The sequence below is a fragment of the Toxorhynchites rutilus genome, chromosome 1 (genome assembly GCF_029784135.1).
Source record: "Toxorhynchites rutilus septentrionalis strain SRP chromosome 1, ASM2978413v1, whole genome shotgun sequence".
Classification (NCBI taxonomy): domain Eukaryota; kingdom Metazoa; phylum Arthropoda; class Insecta; order Diptera; family Culicidae; genus Toxorhynchites; species Toxorhynchites rutilus.
Genome location: NC_073744.1, coordinates 39025649 through 39041703, shown reverse-complemented (window position 1 = coordinate 39041703; position 16055 = coordinate 39025649). Strand labels below are relative to the sequence as shown.

At 35.4% G+C, this 16055-nt stretch overlaps 1 protein-coding gene across 6 annotated transcripts in view; it reads right to left on the bottom strand.

Annotated features, from left to right (window-relative positions):
• Window positions 1-6445, bottom strand: part of LOC129773918 (sodium/potassium-transporting ATPase subunit alpha) — a 129406-nt gene extending 122961 nt beyond the window's left edge. For 2 of the 6 annotated variants that reach the window (XM_055777598.1, XM_055777589.1), the window contains exon 1: window positions 6190-6444. In XM_055777598.1, coding sequence (XP_055633573.1) covers window positions 6190-6213 — 24 coding nt within the window. In that variant the 5' untranslated portion in view covers window positions 6214-6444. Of the gene's footprint in view, window positions 1-6189 lie in introns of all 6 variants that reach the window. The other 4 variants (XM_055777595.1, XM_055777585.1, XM_055777616.1 and 1 more) reach the window with 4 other exon arrangements.
• Window positions 6446-16055: the final 9610 nt, after the last annotated feature.

The following is a 16055-nucleotide window of genomic DNA, read 5'->3' as shown; positions in this document are numbered from 1 at the left end:
AATTTCGACCAATCAGAAGTAGGTATTTTCGTTAGGATAGAGGATGAGATTTTTCAATTGTTCGACAGTTAGTTTCATGACATATATTATTTTCATCAATATAAAAAATTGTTATGGAGTACCGAAATCGATTGACGCAAAAATGTCATCAATCCATCATGAAATGACTGAGCAATAAGCGTTTGAAATCGGACAATTTTCACGATGTAATCGATTTTCGATTTTCAATTTGTACCCCAATATGTTCCCGAAAGACGTAATCCTACGTCAAAAGATAAGTCATAATTATGTGAACCATATTCATTTTATATATGTGTGCATATTCGTACGTTCCATACGAAATGGGAGTTACATCACAAAGCACATGTATGCGATTGTGTTATTATTTGTAATGTGTAATTATCACACAGCAACTTTATCTATGTGTTGTCTTGTTTGCGGAAGTATTCGTTGATTTTTTCCTTCGCACGTCGCACGTAGGGGAACCGCGGGTAAGGCAGACAGTGGGGGTATAATGGACAGGTGGTTGATTTGTATAGTTGGATTATGAATTTCAAATTTCTGTTGATGGGAAACCCTTCTACATGCTTTACTATGATATTTAAACCATCATATGACAATTAATACTGATCAAAAGTGGAATAGAGAAACAAAAACCGAAAATCAAACATGATTTCGCGTGAGGATATAATTTTTGCGGCTTCGATATTAAGCATTTTGAGTGGTTTAATTGCAAAATTGAATTCGCTGATGGTAATATTTCGGTTTGTGAGTTGACAGAGAAGCGATATTAGGTATGTACGGAAAAGTAAACTCATTCGTAAGTGATAAATTTAAATTATTGAAATAATTGCGTTGGTGGGGTTGAAATGGACAGTCACATCCATAATCACATCCAATGCATGAATAAAAGTGAAGGGAAGCATCTTCAACTCTTTTTTCTATTGCTTGTTCTATTTCAGTTACTGGACACACAACACTGAGAGAGAGCGAAATTATTCCTCTCGCGAGTGAGAAGCTTCTACGCTTCGTATAATATGAATCTGTCCATGTTCCCCCCACTACATGTCCATTATACCCACACCGATTAAAATGTTCTACTTTTCGGGCTTGTTTCAATTCCAGTAAAAACATGAAAAAACACATTTTCATGAAAGATTTGAACAATTGTTTCTAAAACCAGTATATTGAACTGTAAGAAACTGCTTTTAAAATTTGGAAAACATGAGTTCCCAAAGATACAATTGAAGTTCTTCTTAACATGCCCGTCTTACCCCCATTTCCCCTATGTGCTCCGTATGATTGTTTTGTGTGAGTGTTCGATTACATTAATTCGAAGCAAGAGGACAGGAATATCGCTATTTCACGTCAGAGATAAATTAGGTATGCTAGTTTCTAATGTTGTGATCTAATCCTTGAATCAAAAATTTATATTCGCACACTTAAATTTGGCTCGAAGATTCCATTCTTATACCTAAGCATTACATTTTTTGACGTAGGACTGCGTCTTTCATTTCTATACCGGGGTGTAAAATCAAAGTTTCAAAAACGAAAGCGTTACGCCGGAGACCGAGATTTTGAGTGTTAATAGCTCCTAAACAACTGAACGAAATGGTATGATAAACACTTCATTCGAAAGATAAAATGTCTACGCGTTCTATACTTGTTACTTTCTGATCCAAAAACTTGTTTCAATAGTCTTAAAATTGCTTTCAAAACAGGCTATTGAAATCACCAATCGGTATATAAGCGAGCGCCGCTCGGAAATCCACTCAGTTCTAATTGAACGGCGATTGGAGCATGTTGTCGCTGTTGTGGTGAAGCTCTTCATTTATCATGAAAGCGCGAATGAACGGTGTCACCAAGAGCCAAGAACCTTAGGCCAGAAGGGAATCCATCAGGAGGAGAGTGATGCCACAAACGGTTCCCCGGGAAGATCTCGAAGCAACCGCTACACACACACACACACACACATACACGCGCGGAATTCTTTCCGTTTGGATGCCATTCGGCATCGAGAAAGATCCGGAAAATAATCTGCCAGTTCCTCTGGGAATTTAAAAATACATTCATGTGGAAGAGTTTATTTGAATGTTTTCTATCCATGTAACACTATGACCAAATATGTTTCAATCAAGTGCTATTAACAGATGGTTATAGAGTTAGCATAAACCACTGGTGGGCTTCCAGTATCGAGGAAAATGTGGAAATATCTAATCGTTACTGAAAATAATCTTCCAGTTCCTCTGGGAATTTAAAATTACATTCATGTGAAAGAGTTTATTTGAATGTTTTCTATCCATGTAACACTGTGACCAAATACATTTGGTTTTGTGATTTTTCAATCAATCGCAATTAACAAGATAGCTTCTGAAGATTATTCTTCCCCGTCAGTAGGATATTTCCGTATCCAATATTGTATGCGCCCGCAATCGATTATTGCTCAGTCGCCGAAAGTTCCGAGCTCAGAGAGTTCATTCCCCTCTAGTTTGCCTTCCAAATTGCCATCGTAAACCACGCCTTCTCTCGATTCAATCACGCACAAAAAGCATACTTAAGCGATACTCTGGTGGTGAGACGCATTCATTTTTCGTGAGGACATCGACAAGACAACATCGTTGCTGAGGATGCTGGACGGCGAAGGATCGAGATCTGCCCTGAAACGCAAGCAGTTTGTTTGAAACTGTGAGGGAGCACAGAGAAGCCGATCCTTCAGGAGAAGATAAGGTGACCATCGAAGCAGCCGCTACAAATACACATACAAGCACGGAATTCTTTCCGTTGGATGCCGTTCAGCATCGAGAAAGATCCGAAAAATAATCTGCCAGTTCCTCTAGGAATTTAAAAATACATTCATGTGAAAGAGTTTATTTGAATGTTTTCTATCCATGTAACACTGTGACCAAATATGTTCAATCAAGTGCTATTAACAGATGGCTATCGAGTTAGCATTAACCACTGGTGGGCTTCCAGTATCGAGGAAAATGTGGAAATATCTAATCGTTACTGAAAATAATCTGCCAGTTCCTCTGGGAACTTAAAATTACATTCATGTGAAAGAGTTTATTTTAATGTTTTCTATCCATGTAACACTGTGACCAAACACATTTGGTTTTGTGATTTTTCAATCAATCGCAATTAACAGGATAGCTTCTGAAGATTATTCTTCCCCATCGGTAGGATATTTCCGTATCCAATATTGGATGCATAAAATCTTGTGCCTCCAACGTAACGCTCTCGTTTTCGAAGTTCTCCAAATATTCATTCATTCAGAATGAATTCAGATTCATCTTCAAACAAATGATCTCTAAATCAACGATAGTCCTACGTCACCCTTGCGGTTATACCATAGATATAACCCACTTCCTTGTTTATAGTAATGCGCAATAAGTCATAAAATATGGCATGTTTTATACCGTTTGCTACATCTCCTACCGTTTGGAAGAACGAGAGAAGTTCACTTGATTACCTCCTCAAGTCATCCGAAGATATTTGGCATAGCCGCGGTTTATTGAACATAATATTTTATGGAGGCTTCTACTTAAATGTATTAGTGATAATTTGGGGGTTTATTGTAGTTTTGCGTTTTCAGAATATTGAGATTTTTAAAAGTTCGCGTTTAGGAAACATTAGATATATTTAAGGTTTGAAATTAAAATCCTGAATCTTGAAATTCTTCAACTCTTTGATTTTTTGTTTTGATAGGGTATTGATTTTTGATTTGATTGAATTTTAATGGGATTCTTTATGTTTATGATTCTTGAGTTCTTGGATCTTGAGTTCTTGAGATTTTGGATTCTTAAAATTCTAAATATCTAAGAATAAAAAAAAAAAAATCTAAAAACTTCTAGACTTAAATATTTGAAAATTCTAAAATTTGCAAATAAAAATCTTTAAAATTTAATATTTTAAAAATTAAAATTTAATGAAATTAAAAAAAATAATATTCAAAAATTTAAAAATTTACAAATTTAAGATTTTAGAATCACATCACTTACCGCAGTGAATCCTGATTTTTTCTTAACCATTCCCACTTACAACTATCCCTTCCATGATAAACGCTAGGGAACCACGCTATAGAAGCGACCCTTATGGCCTTCGGGCGGCGAATATCTTACTAACATTCCTTCCCTTTCCTTGGTGACTCGAATGACAAAGCTCGAATCACCGAAAATGCACAACGAGAATGATTTGCTAGTCCCAAGCGTCATTCTGTGTGTTCTTTGTGAAATTTGGTTGGTTCAGGTCAATCACGGAGAGCAACTACGAATTGTACAGTCTACCCAAGCTCAAGCTCAAGCTCAAACAAAAATATCCGAGGAGAATACATAAACAAATAAATATCTTCGAGATATTGAGGTTTTCAGTATTGAATTTCATTTTTGTGCAGGAATTTTAATAGTGTATCATGTTACGTTATAAATTTCCAACATCTTTGTAGAACAATATACTCTAATCAGACAGCCTTTTTGATTTCGGGTTTTCCTTTGTTCATTCTTGCATATTAATGAAAAATTTCTTTACGAATAGAGTACAGTGACTCAAAGTCGAATTCGTACCCTACCATGCAGAACTTTTTCACTATTTTTGAAAGTCGAAAACAAGGTTTCGAAACATTCTATTTAGATGCTGATATATGCATCAGCTTTTGAAATATATTACGAACACATTGTTATCTTGGTGTGTGCACAAAGCTATCTGGAAAGAATAAAAAATCGGTTTCTACCTTTCTACAAAACAAATTATGGACTAACACTATTTTTTGGCTATAAAGTCAATAACAAATCCATTTAACCTAATCAACCAGCCTTCATTTGATTCCTACAACGTTTCTGTAGGATCTTCCAACACAGAGATATTTTTTATTTGAATAAAAAATTTCCCCGTTCCCCCGCGTTTGTTATATATACCACAAAATAATCAATTGTGAAGATTCCCCAACAACGAACACTGAAAAATAAAAACATAAGGAGCAAACTTTGAAATTGAACCCGTTCGCACTGACATATTTAGGTAGAAGTGGAATTTTGAGTCATTTATGTGATCCAACGATAAATTACGTGGAACAGGAACCAGACAAGATGCGAAGATGTTAGTTCCAGAACAAATCAAATCACGTGTCAGCCCCCTGCGCAGAACATTTTGTTATCGTGGTAAATTTACAAATCGACGATGACTAAATTGCGATGCTCGTCTGGTAGAAATTCCTGAACGACGAGACGCGTCATCATTGATAGCTCAATCTATCGTTTTGTTTTCCCTCACACTACCTGAACAAGGCAATAGTCGCCTTTCGCTATCGCCATTCGGGGCGCTTGACTGTAAGAAGAGGTAAACATTTTGTTGTTCTGACTGTCAAGACGACAACCGAAAAGAAAATAAACAGCACACGGCGTCTGCTGCTACTGCTAATACAATTTTTGCAGCCGCCCCGTTTATGTCGTCTATTATTCTACCAAAATAATCAGGGTAATTCGAACATAATGAACGAAAGCCCATCGCATGCTGACAAGATTAGTAATACACAATAATCTCGTCAGCGCACGTTCCATTCTGTGCAGATGCCCTTGGTTTGTAGGTGATAAGAAGCGTCAAAATCAAACAAGGCTTCGAGTTGTTTGATTTCTTCGGGGTCAGCCAAGCATGCTGCATGTTTGTACGCAATCCGCTCCTGCTAATCGATAAATCGATGGCATAGGCGAATTTTTTCCGCGAATTCTGCATACATACTCAATACTCAGTGGAAACAGTCTTCATTCGCTACGTATCACTTCGAAAACGTTTGTATATACACACATCTATGCATCGATCGAATGGGGCGTTACCTTCGCGTTTTGATTATGAAACGGCTTTTGTTTATTGTTGATGTATGTATAATTGGACAGAAAACGAGGTTAAGCCCTTTCGGAACGAAACGCATACCCATCGCGTGTCAAATTATGTTCTTATCAGCGAAATTGGAGGAGATATGCAAAATGCCACAACAGTCAGACTTGAATCAATTTCTTCGACGTCAGCGGTGTTGGGACACTCAGAGTAGTATCGGAACTGTCACAAGCGGGGATTTTCCTGCGGAACCGCCCCAATCAAGAGCGTAAATCTCGTCGGAATGTGTCAACCGATGTAACCCAAATATAGTTTTTGATCAGCAGCAGAGTAAATAGGTAATTTGGAAAATCAAAAACTCACCTCTTCGTCGATCGATCTCGCCATATTACACACACAGAGCACACTCACAGTTGTTATAACTAAAAAAAATACTCGCGACCGCGAAGTATTCTCGCTCACTACACCTCACTATGAGCTTAAACTGGGCCCCAAGATTACGTTTTTTCCCCCTTTGAGATGACGTTTTCAACAACACATCCAAATGTCAATCTTCCCAGAAGTTTCGCGTCAAAACAAACACGAAAGGGACGGGTTACCGAGCAATTGCAAAACAACTGCTTTCGCTCTATTGTTTCAATGCATTCCCAAAATACATTGTACGCTTTAGCAAATACCTTGGACAAAAATTCTTTGCGTATTAGGAAGACAAATTTCCCGTTTGATGGCAGATAGCATGGATTAATTGTATATTTTCATATTGCATGCATACATACACGCACACACGTTTGCGTAGGAAAACATATAAACGTCAAACAGACCCACTTGTCAGTTTTGAAAAATATTATGCCAGAACGCGCAAGAGTGAACGAGAGGTCGCATGCAACTGTGTGGGTGCAAATGATGGCAAAAGAAACCTGTTCCCTGACCAACGTACGTAGATAGTTACCAGGTATGCTGTACGGGTCCTTGCGTTAGGGTTAGTAAATAGTGTAAAAAATATCTCAATTTGTATGAAATTTATCTTTGTAAATTAATGGTAAACAGATAGATATTTCTCTCTGAAAAGTCTCATATTTGATTTGAAAATATTTGTTTTAAACGACTTCATATATTTTATTATAATATTCATCATGATTTTTTATCTGGATATAGTGACTTCCAACACTTTTGACTGTTTCGTCACTTTATCCCTGGAACCCAACATTCCTCTATATTCTTGATTCGCATTCATAATATGGCAAAATCATCAGTAACGGATGATAAACATAAATCGCTTATGCAAGTTTTTCAGAATGAAATTCCTTTTGTCAAACATTTTTCGTCAATTAAATCCCAACATTTTTGATAGGTCAAATTCACGCGCTTTCTAAATTAAACACGGCAATAGTTATCAATATATAGTTCCTTTTTTCTTCGAGCCCAATTTTGTGCGGAAAAAACAGTTTAAATGTAATTCAGGTTGTTCATATTTTTTTATAGAATTTATAAACAAAATACCGCGACTCTGAACGCTGTTTTATCTGTGTGAGTAAGTAATTTGAGTGAGTAAGTGTAGGATTACTCTAAAAATCTAACTCACCTGTAGTATATGCCAAACCACGTTGTTCCCTGACAGCGAGACGGTTACATTTTTTCGGAAACGAATTTGTATGCAAGAGAAAAAGGCCGATACTGTCTGATTGATGCTGGTGCTCAAATGAGTGACTAAGTTGAGTGCTCGAACAGTGCACCCTGTGCCATCTAGTGGACGATAGGAGAAGTTTCACAGCCCGCCAATGAAAATGGGAGAACCCGTGTATTAAAAAAATATGTACAGTAAGTTAAAATTAAATCGTAGCTAGCTAATTGCACTGGAGAAAAACATTAGTAAACCTAGCTACCAAATCTTTAGCAGTTGAATTCTTGGTAAAATGTACACATTTTTAATAAATATTACCAAAATTATGGAAAAACTATGTCAGGTGCAATATACATCTCTACCAACGATTCGTACATTTCACTTCATAGGATGAGTAACCTTGTTGCCATATCTGGGAACTGTGAAATGCGCACTTCGTGATTGTGATTTCTCCTGTGGAAAAGAATCCAGGGATGCAGTATGGAGGTGAACATTTGTGTTTTCTCGGATACGAATCAAACCAGAGCCGTCCTATATAGTAAAGTAAAGATATAGAGTTCTCGAACCGTACCTAGTACGCACCCAGTGAAATCGTATCGCTAGAACAACGTCAATATACTTTATTCAGAAGATGAGGAGGAACAGTCGATGGAACCTTCCAATAGGGCTAGTGATGAGACACAACGTGAAGATTATGTTGAGCATTAACTCACGAAATCTATACCATTTGAAATCTTTACCATTTGATCGCACATTGTAAGACATTTCTCGGTCACACAGGATAAATCACAATACACTGCCATACAAGTCAAATGTCCCACTGTAGCTGGTTTGAGCAAAAGACTAAGTTTATCAAGAACAAGGAACAATTCGAGAGTATTGCTTTTATTTGAATGAATATATAAATATTTCCTTGGTCAAGAATTCATTTCACCGGGGGGAGAAATGAAAATTTGATTCGATGTATTGAATTTTCAATACACATCTGATGCAAATAAACATTAACATAAGAGAACCATTTTTATTTTATTCTCAGGCCTTACGATGGAAAACATGCAGCTCATAAGGAACGACATAAACAATTCGCAATTTGCATATGAGCATTTGAATTTTATGATTCATTTGAAGACCGGTTTAGAGTTCCCGTGAACGTGAACATAAACAGGTGGTGGAATAGTACGATCTTTTCACGGTGAACAACATTGCGAACAAACAACTGAAAAAATCGGGGTGAATATAATTTTTTTGTTCACGTTCATATTAAATGTTCGCCATTAAACGTGAAGTAAATAATCATCGAGCTTCAATAAAGTAATTCGGATAAAATATACAGTTGTTCACGGAATCAACCCGATTTTCATTGAAAACTCAAAAGTTGCTGAACATATCCTTTTACAGTTCACAGCGAAATAATTTTCAGAATGTCTTGGGACATTCGAACGTGAACATGAACGGGGAAATATTTTGACGTCTATATTCACCACTTTTTTCGCGTTCACGTTCACCGAAGTCGGTGAACTATGGTGAGTTCTCGATTCCACGGTGGAAACTCAGAATCGTTGTGAAATATAGAATTAATCCTCTTTCATCAATATGAATTGTGTTTAAATATATTTTTCAACTAGAAAATGTTTCTTCCTATCGTTTCAAGATATTTTCCTCGCGTTTTATGATAACATAAAAAAGTCATGGATCATGGTTTGTCCACTTTTTTGAATGCTCTAATTCAGCACACCTTTGTCAAATCAGGTATTCGAATGTTTCCAAAGATATAAATAAAATTGTCTTTTTCATGATTTACAGTAGTTTTATAGTATATTTTTACGGAATTACATGTATTAAAGGAATCTAAAATACACCTTCTATTTGTGTCAATGCGCCCCTCATTCGAGCTAGCTTTTAATCGATAACCAGATGATTATTTCACACGTATTCAGACCATTTCTGGATTATAACACATGCAAATAGTGTAAAAATTATGCTTGCACACCATTTGTATCAGATTTACATAGCTAAATCATTAAATTAATGTATTTTGATGAACTCAATTCTGATCAAGAGTTGTCCAATTCAATAATGTTGTTTTGCCCACATGATTTCTACGGCAACCGCTTGGCGTGCTGCAGTTTGTTTATTGTGTCCTTCGCACATAACAGAAATAAAGTTTCCCAGTGTTGAGTGTGTTGAGTGTAACACTTTTAACCCTCCTGTACTCGCGTGCAAAATCATAACACGTATACTCGCGCACGGTGTCACAGACCGAAAATTGAACTTCTCTGTAATGTTGCCATTCTGTATTTTTCAGGCTTTATTGGCATTTATTTGAAGAAGGGGGTATGATTGAATGAAAAAACTCCAAAAAAATATGTTTTCTTTATCTTTATTATGGTTTAATAGTCATCTAATTCAGTATCCTCAAAACAGAGTAATTTTTGACACTCCAACACAAATAACGAAATCCGAATTTTCACTGTTATTAATTAAAGGAAGCAACTGAATATAATTCATGGAAGTATAAAGAGCTATGAAACAATATTAAAACGTAATAATCGAATGTGGTTTCATTGGAGTAAGAATCAGAACATAGCATAACTGCATGCTCGAAACAGACATATTTTTCACATTTCATGCAGTTGTTGCGTATTTTTTGGGTCTTTTATCAAAGAGAAGAACGTATAACGACCTTCTAGATAATTACCAGATGATAAAGGTTCTGGAATATAAAGTTTGCATATTTCTAATATTCTTTGTCTCTGTATTCTTGGTAAACTAAGAATTAATGCCTTTTTTTAGATGGGGCATAAAAAGATGATATAATAGGATTTCTAGGAACTTCCTTTTATTTTTCTTGTTTTCTTGTAGATATTGTCCATTATAAAAAAAATATCAACGAAACTGTACCTGTTCAAAATTACCATAAGCCACCGATTAGTTTATATTTTACTGTTTACAATTCTTTCAAAAGTGAAATTCTTTCACAAGTGTGTATATGTATGACAATTATATTTAGCGAATAACTATACGAAAGTCAAACATTTATATTTTGCTTTTGAACGTATGAGTCTAACGACGAATATATCGACGAATAGTTAATATATGGATCCGTTCAATCCAGTTACAAAAGGGACTGAAATCAAATGAGAATAATCCGCTAATGATCTGATGCATTATATTCAATAAATATTCCACACCACTAACATTAATTTATACATTTTATTGAACAATATTGTAAAATAGGAAAAAAGGATCTTGTCCAAAAAAGTTACACCTATACTCGCGTCGGTGTGTCAGACCGAAAGTGTTAAAAAAGTAGTACACGTCCCTTTTGTACCAACACATGCGATACGCTAAACGATTACGAACGACGAATAACGAAGCTAGAGAGAATCGCAAAGTCGTAGTGTTGATATTTTCTGACAAATGAACGAGTTATTGATTTCTCGGTCTGACAGACCAATGCGCGAGTATAGGAGTGTTAAAGAAAAAGCAATATTCCGAAGAAAGCCTAAATTTTGAATGGATCAATATGATGACAGTAAACTCAAGCAATGATAAATGCAACATCTACTTGAGAATTCGAATGTTTTCATTCAAAAATGGTGATTTCTAAAGCCGAACAAACCATGATCATTTTTTGGGCAAACCATGATCATAATTCCTCTTTGAGGAAAATCGTTAAAAAACATGAAAATTTGAATAGTTTCAACACCTTATGGTAGTACTAGCAACTAGAGACTTAGGGCTTTTCAACAAACCCAAACTCGTATAGATTATATGTGATTTTCATGAAGAAAAATCGATTTGCATTTACTAGTTGCGTAAAAACACCCCAAATCGGACAAACCAAGATCATTTACCCTACTAATGAAAAAAAATTCTTTCATTTGCTTAAAAGGATAAATCAATTTACCCACACTCTTTATGCCCATTTTTTTAATCGTAACAATCTACGAGTCAGCTTGAAACGAATGCGAATCGATTGGTAAATTTTAGGCAAATGAGTGCTTCTTCATTTCATATTTCCGGCATCGATTCGACTGCCAGATCAACTAATCACACTGTGTAAATGAACTCTAGCAGGAAATCATAAGTCGAATTACATATTGTCATGCGAGCAAAAGTGTGTGCATTGTATGCATAAATATCAAACAAGAAATATATAACAGGCTCTGTGTTGAACTTGGTAATTCTTTCACTGAAACGCTCCGATGCCGAACATATAGTACAGTCAATCGCAAAAAAGAGTATACACACCGTGTTGGTTTGTCATTTTTGAGTTTTTGGAGGTTAAAAAGTAAATAATCAAAAGCGACTTATATTCAACGTAAAATTGATTCTTTCACTCTCATGTAGTGATAAGGAAAAATGAAAATTGTCACATTTCTACTTCATATTTGAAAACCAACTAAAAAAATTTTAATTCAGACGTGGCAAATTTAAGTGTACAGTTCACGTTTTTCTTGAAAAGAAAATTCAAATCAGTTCAGAAATGTTAACAGGTAACAAAAATCAATCCTCTAGTATTTTGTATGGCCCCCTTTTGCGTCCAGCACTATCTGCAAGCGCCGTGGCGAGGTTCTGGTTACTGTAGATGGAATGCTCTCCCAGATCTCCTTAATCGTCGTTTCGAGTCCCTCTTCGTTCTCTGGGTTTTTATTCTTCAGACATTTCTTGATTCTTCGCCATAGATGCTCGATAGTATTTAGTGTTTAAGTCCGGTGATTGTGGAGGTGTTTTGAGTTGATTGAGGCATTATAGAGCAAGCCTGGGAACAGTGTTGCCAAATTTTAATCTGTACCAGAAGGGGAAAAATCTTTCTCATCGGTACTTTTCTTCAAAAAATCTGTACCATTGGAGTTATTCATTGTAGAGAAAAATCGTGAAAATTGAAAAGATACTCATTTGTTTACTAGAGTTTGCTTACTTTATATCTAGATTTTCTCACTACAAATACTAGTACAGGTCGGACTCGATTATCCGGAGTATTGATTTTTTTTTCACTCCGGATAACCGAATCCTCCAGATAATCGAATCATAAAAAAACGAATTTTCTCTCGGTAAACGTAATATAATCATGATTTGCACTTATTTATGGAACGGTTTTATCTAGCAAGCCCCGTTTGTATGTTTGTGACTTTGTAACTTTGTCTGTAGCGCTGTAACACATTAATAGAAATTTAACCCCCTTCCTGTTGACCGTTTGAACTGAAATTAGGAACACATCTATATCTCTGGTGTCATTATAAAACTGTGTATTCCATGATCTTGAAAATCCAAGATGGCGGCCGCTACAAAATGGCGGGTTATGTACATATTTTCTTAAAATCCCATCAATATGGGTTTTCCCAAACCCCATCAATATAGGTATCGAAAGGGATTGACCAGTAGAGCACAATTATTTATGGACAATGTAAATCAAAGATGGTGACCGCTACAAAATGGCAGATTACAAATTTTCTCAGAACCCCATCAATCTGTATATCAAATGAAAGGGATTGACTAGTAGAACACAGTTATTTATGAAAAATGCAAATTCAAAATGGCCGCCACCATAAAATGGCGCCATATATATATCTTTTTCAAAAACCCATCAATATGGGTATCAAAAGAAAGTTCTCGACTAGTAGAACATAGCAGATAATGAAAAATCCAAATCCAAGATGGCCACAGTTCCCAAACAACTACAGGTAAAGTTCGATATAACGTACCCTCGTTATAACGAACCTTCGATATAACGTCACTCGATATAACGTACATTTTACCTCGATATAACGTACACATTTCCAAAGTGTAAAGGAAAAAAAAATCAATATTTTTTTTCTTGATAGAACAATGAATTATCTGTATTGTGATGCTAAAACAAGTTTTGTACCTTCAATCAATCCCGAAATACAGCTGGTTTTGTGATTCCGGATTCTAAATGAATCAAGCTTTAATCAACAGTTCGAAGGGAAACATCGTGAGAAAGGCTGGCTGCGTCTTCTGATTGAAGTTATTCATTAACTTTACTAAAACAGCAACACATTAATGTATTATAGATTACGTTTGTGAGTACTTTATTATGCTTCGATATAACGTACAATTCGATACAACGTACAATTTTGAAAGTGAAATGTACATTATATCGAAGTTTACCTGTAATTACTTTCAAATGGTTTCATTCAGCTTGACCTGTTTCTATGTATGTTTGAATGTTTGTTGTCCCACATTAATAGAAAATTGACCCCGTTGCTGTTGACTGATTGATCTGAAAATTGGAACATACATTTAATTCTACTGTCATCATAAAACTGCGTATTCCATTATCTTGAAAAATTCAAATTGGCCGTCTTTAAAAAATGGCTGAATTATTTGACTTGGAGAACACGAAATATAATAAACAACATAAATTCAAAAAGGACGCCTCCACCAAATGGTCGACTATGTAGTTTTTGCAATCCCCTCAATACTTGCATCAAATGAAATGATTTGACTTATGAAAATATTCCGAAGAAACTTAGGTAAGAAATAAACGTTGGGTTTTCATTATCCACAGTCAGTTGTTTCATCATATACCCCACGATTTTATTTTAGTCTCATCATAGCCCTAGATTAATGAAGGAACGAATGTGATAACTACTAACTGCTACTTGTCTAATTATTTTCTAGCTTTGAGTGCATTAAACCGTTTAACTTGAAAATTCTGTTATACTAATTTTGTTTTCTAGTTTTTAGTAAAATACCTGTATATCTGTATGTCTGTATACTTCTCTACATTAAAACCATCCAAAAAAAAATTTTTTTTTCCAAGTTTTGTTTCATACCTAGCTTTCTTCGGAATATTTTGTATTCTATTAGTCAAATAATTTCATTTGATTCCAATATTGGGGGATTGCAAAAAATACATAGTCGGCCATTTTGTGGCGGCGATCTTTTCGAATTTATGTTGTTCATAGTGTAGTGTACTCTCCAATTCAAGCCATTCAGCCATTTTTTAGCGGCGGCCAAATTGAATTTTACAAGATCATTTTATAATGACAGAAGAAAACTAACTCATTGATCTGAAATTTGGAACATACATTTATGTTCCAAATTTCAGATCAATCATTGAACAGGAACTGAGTTAATTTTCTATTAAAGTGGGACAACCCTACAAAGCACTCAAACATTCATACAAACAGGGCAAGCTGAATGGAACCATTAAAAAGTAATTGTTTATTTTCGGAACTGCGGTCATCTTGGATTTGGATTTTTCATGATTTACTGTATTCTACCAGTCAAGCCTATTTCATTTGCTACCCATATTGTGAAAAAAATGTATTATATATGGCGCTATTTTGTGGTGGCCGCTATTTTGGATTTGCATTTTTCATAAATAACTGCATTCTACAAGTCAAGCCCTTTCATTTGATACCCATATTAGCTGTTCAATATGGGATTATTATAATAATTATTCAAAATTTCCGAAAATAAGATATAAAATACTCCGGATAATCGAGCATAAAATTCCGTATAATCGAGTCCCGGATAATCGCGTCCGAGTTCATTTTCCGTAATGAAATTTATTCTGAGGGCAATGTAAGCGGGCGAAGTCACTATCTAACGATGAGACGGTCTCAAGCCGCCAAAGTCGTTAAATAAAAGAAAAATGTCAAATAATTGATTACCTGGTTATTTTTCATTGAAAAGGTAAAAGGTAAGCTTCATTGTGGTACATAACATTCTAATGCAAAACTTCGTACTACAGAGTTATAACCAAATTTATTCAAAAATGACCAACTAGCCCCGCCCTACCCTACATTAACATTTGCTAGCCTCGAATCACTCGGGTGTTTGATGATGCTTATACATAGTCTTTCTAAATTTAGATTGCGTACTATCATTTAAGAAAATTTTCGAGAGTTATTTCACACGCGGAAAAAATCTGTACCAATCTGTACTTTTTGACGAAAATCTGTAATCTGTACCAAAAATAACGAAAAAAAATCTGTACCTTTCCAGATAAATCTGTACGGGTGGCAACACTGCCCGGGAGATTTTGGATGGTTTCTTCGTATTTCCACTTGCTCATGATTTTCTATACTGTAGAGATTTCCTATAATGTCTCTCCACCACAAGTCTTACTTATTATCATTGTACGTGTAACAATATATATTTCTTTCCTCTTACTTGCCATTTTGATAAAAAAATTTTTAAACATCCACAAAAAAAAAAAAAACAAAAACCAACACTACTCAAGCAGTAGTTTGGTTTTGAAATCAATCACCGACAAAAAAAGTACGCTAGTTCGCAAATATCTCACTTACAAGGTTAATTTGTTCGGAGAAATTTAAGGTGTAGTTAATTAAATGTGTGTGTTAATAATATGCATCAAGAGAAGAAATGTATTCAGACTATCTTGCACCAAATTAATGAAGAGTGTCATCAAGTAGCATGTGTACACTCAATTTTGCGATTGACTGTATATGATAAAGAGTGTTTTTCCCATAGTAGACTGTATGAACTGTATTCCCACTATAAAGATGGTTGCGAAGATGTGAATGATGATCACTAAGAGACGAATGAACTCTCTGAGTTTAAAGTCTCTTTAATTCAATACCGTTACCGTGAATGATGATCGCCACGCCGG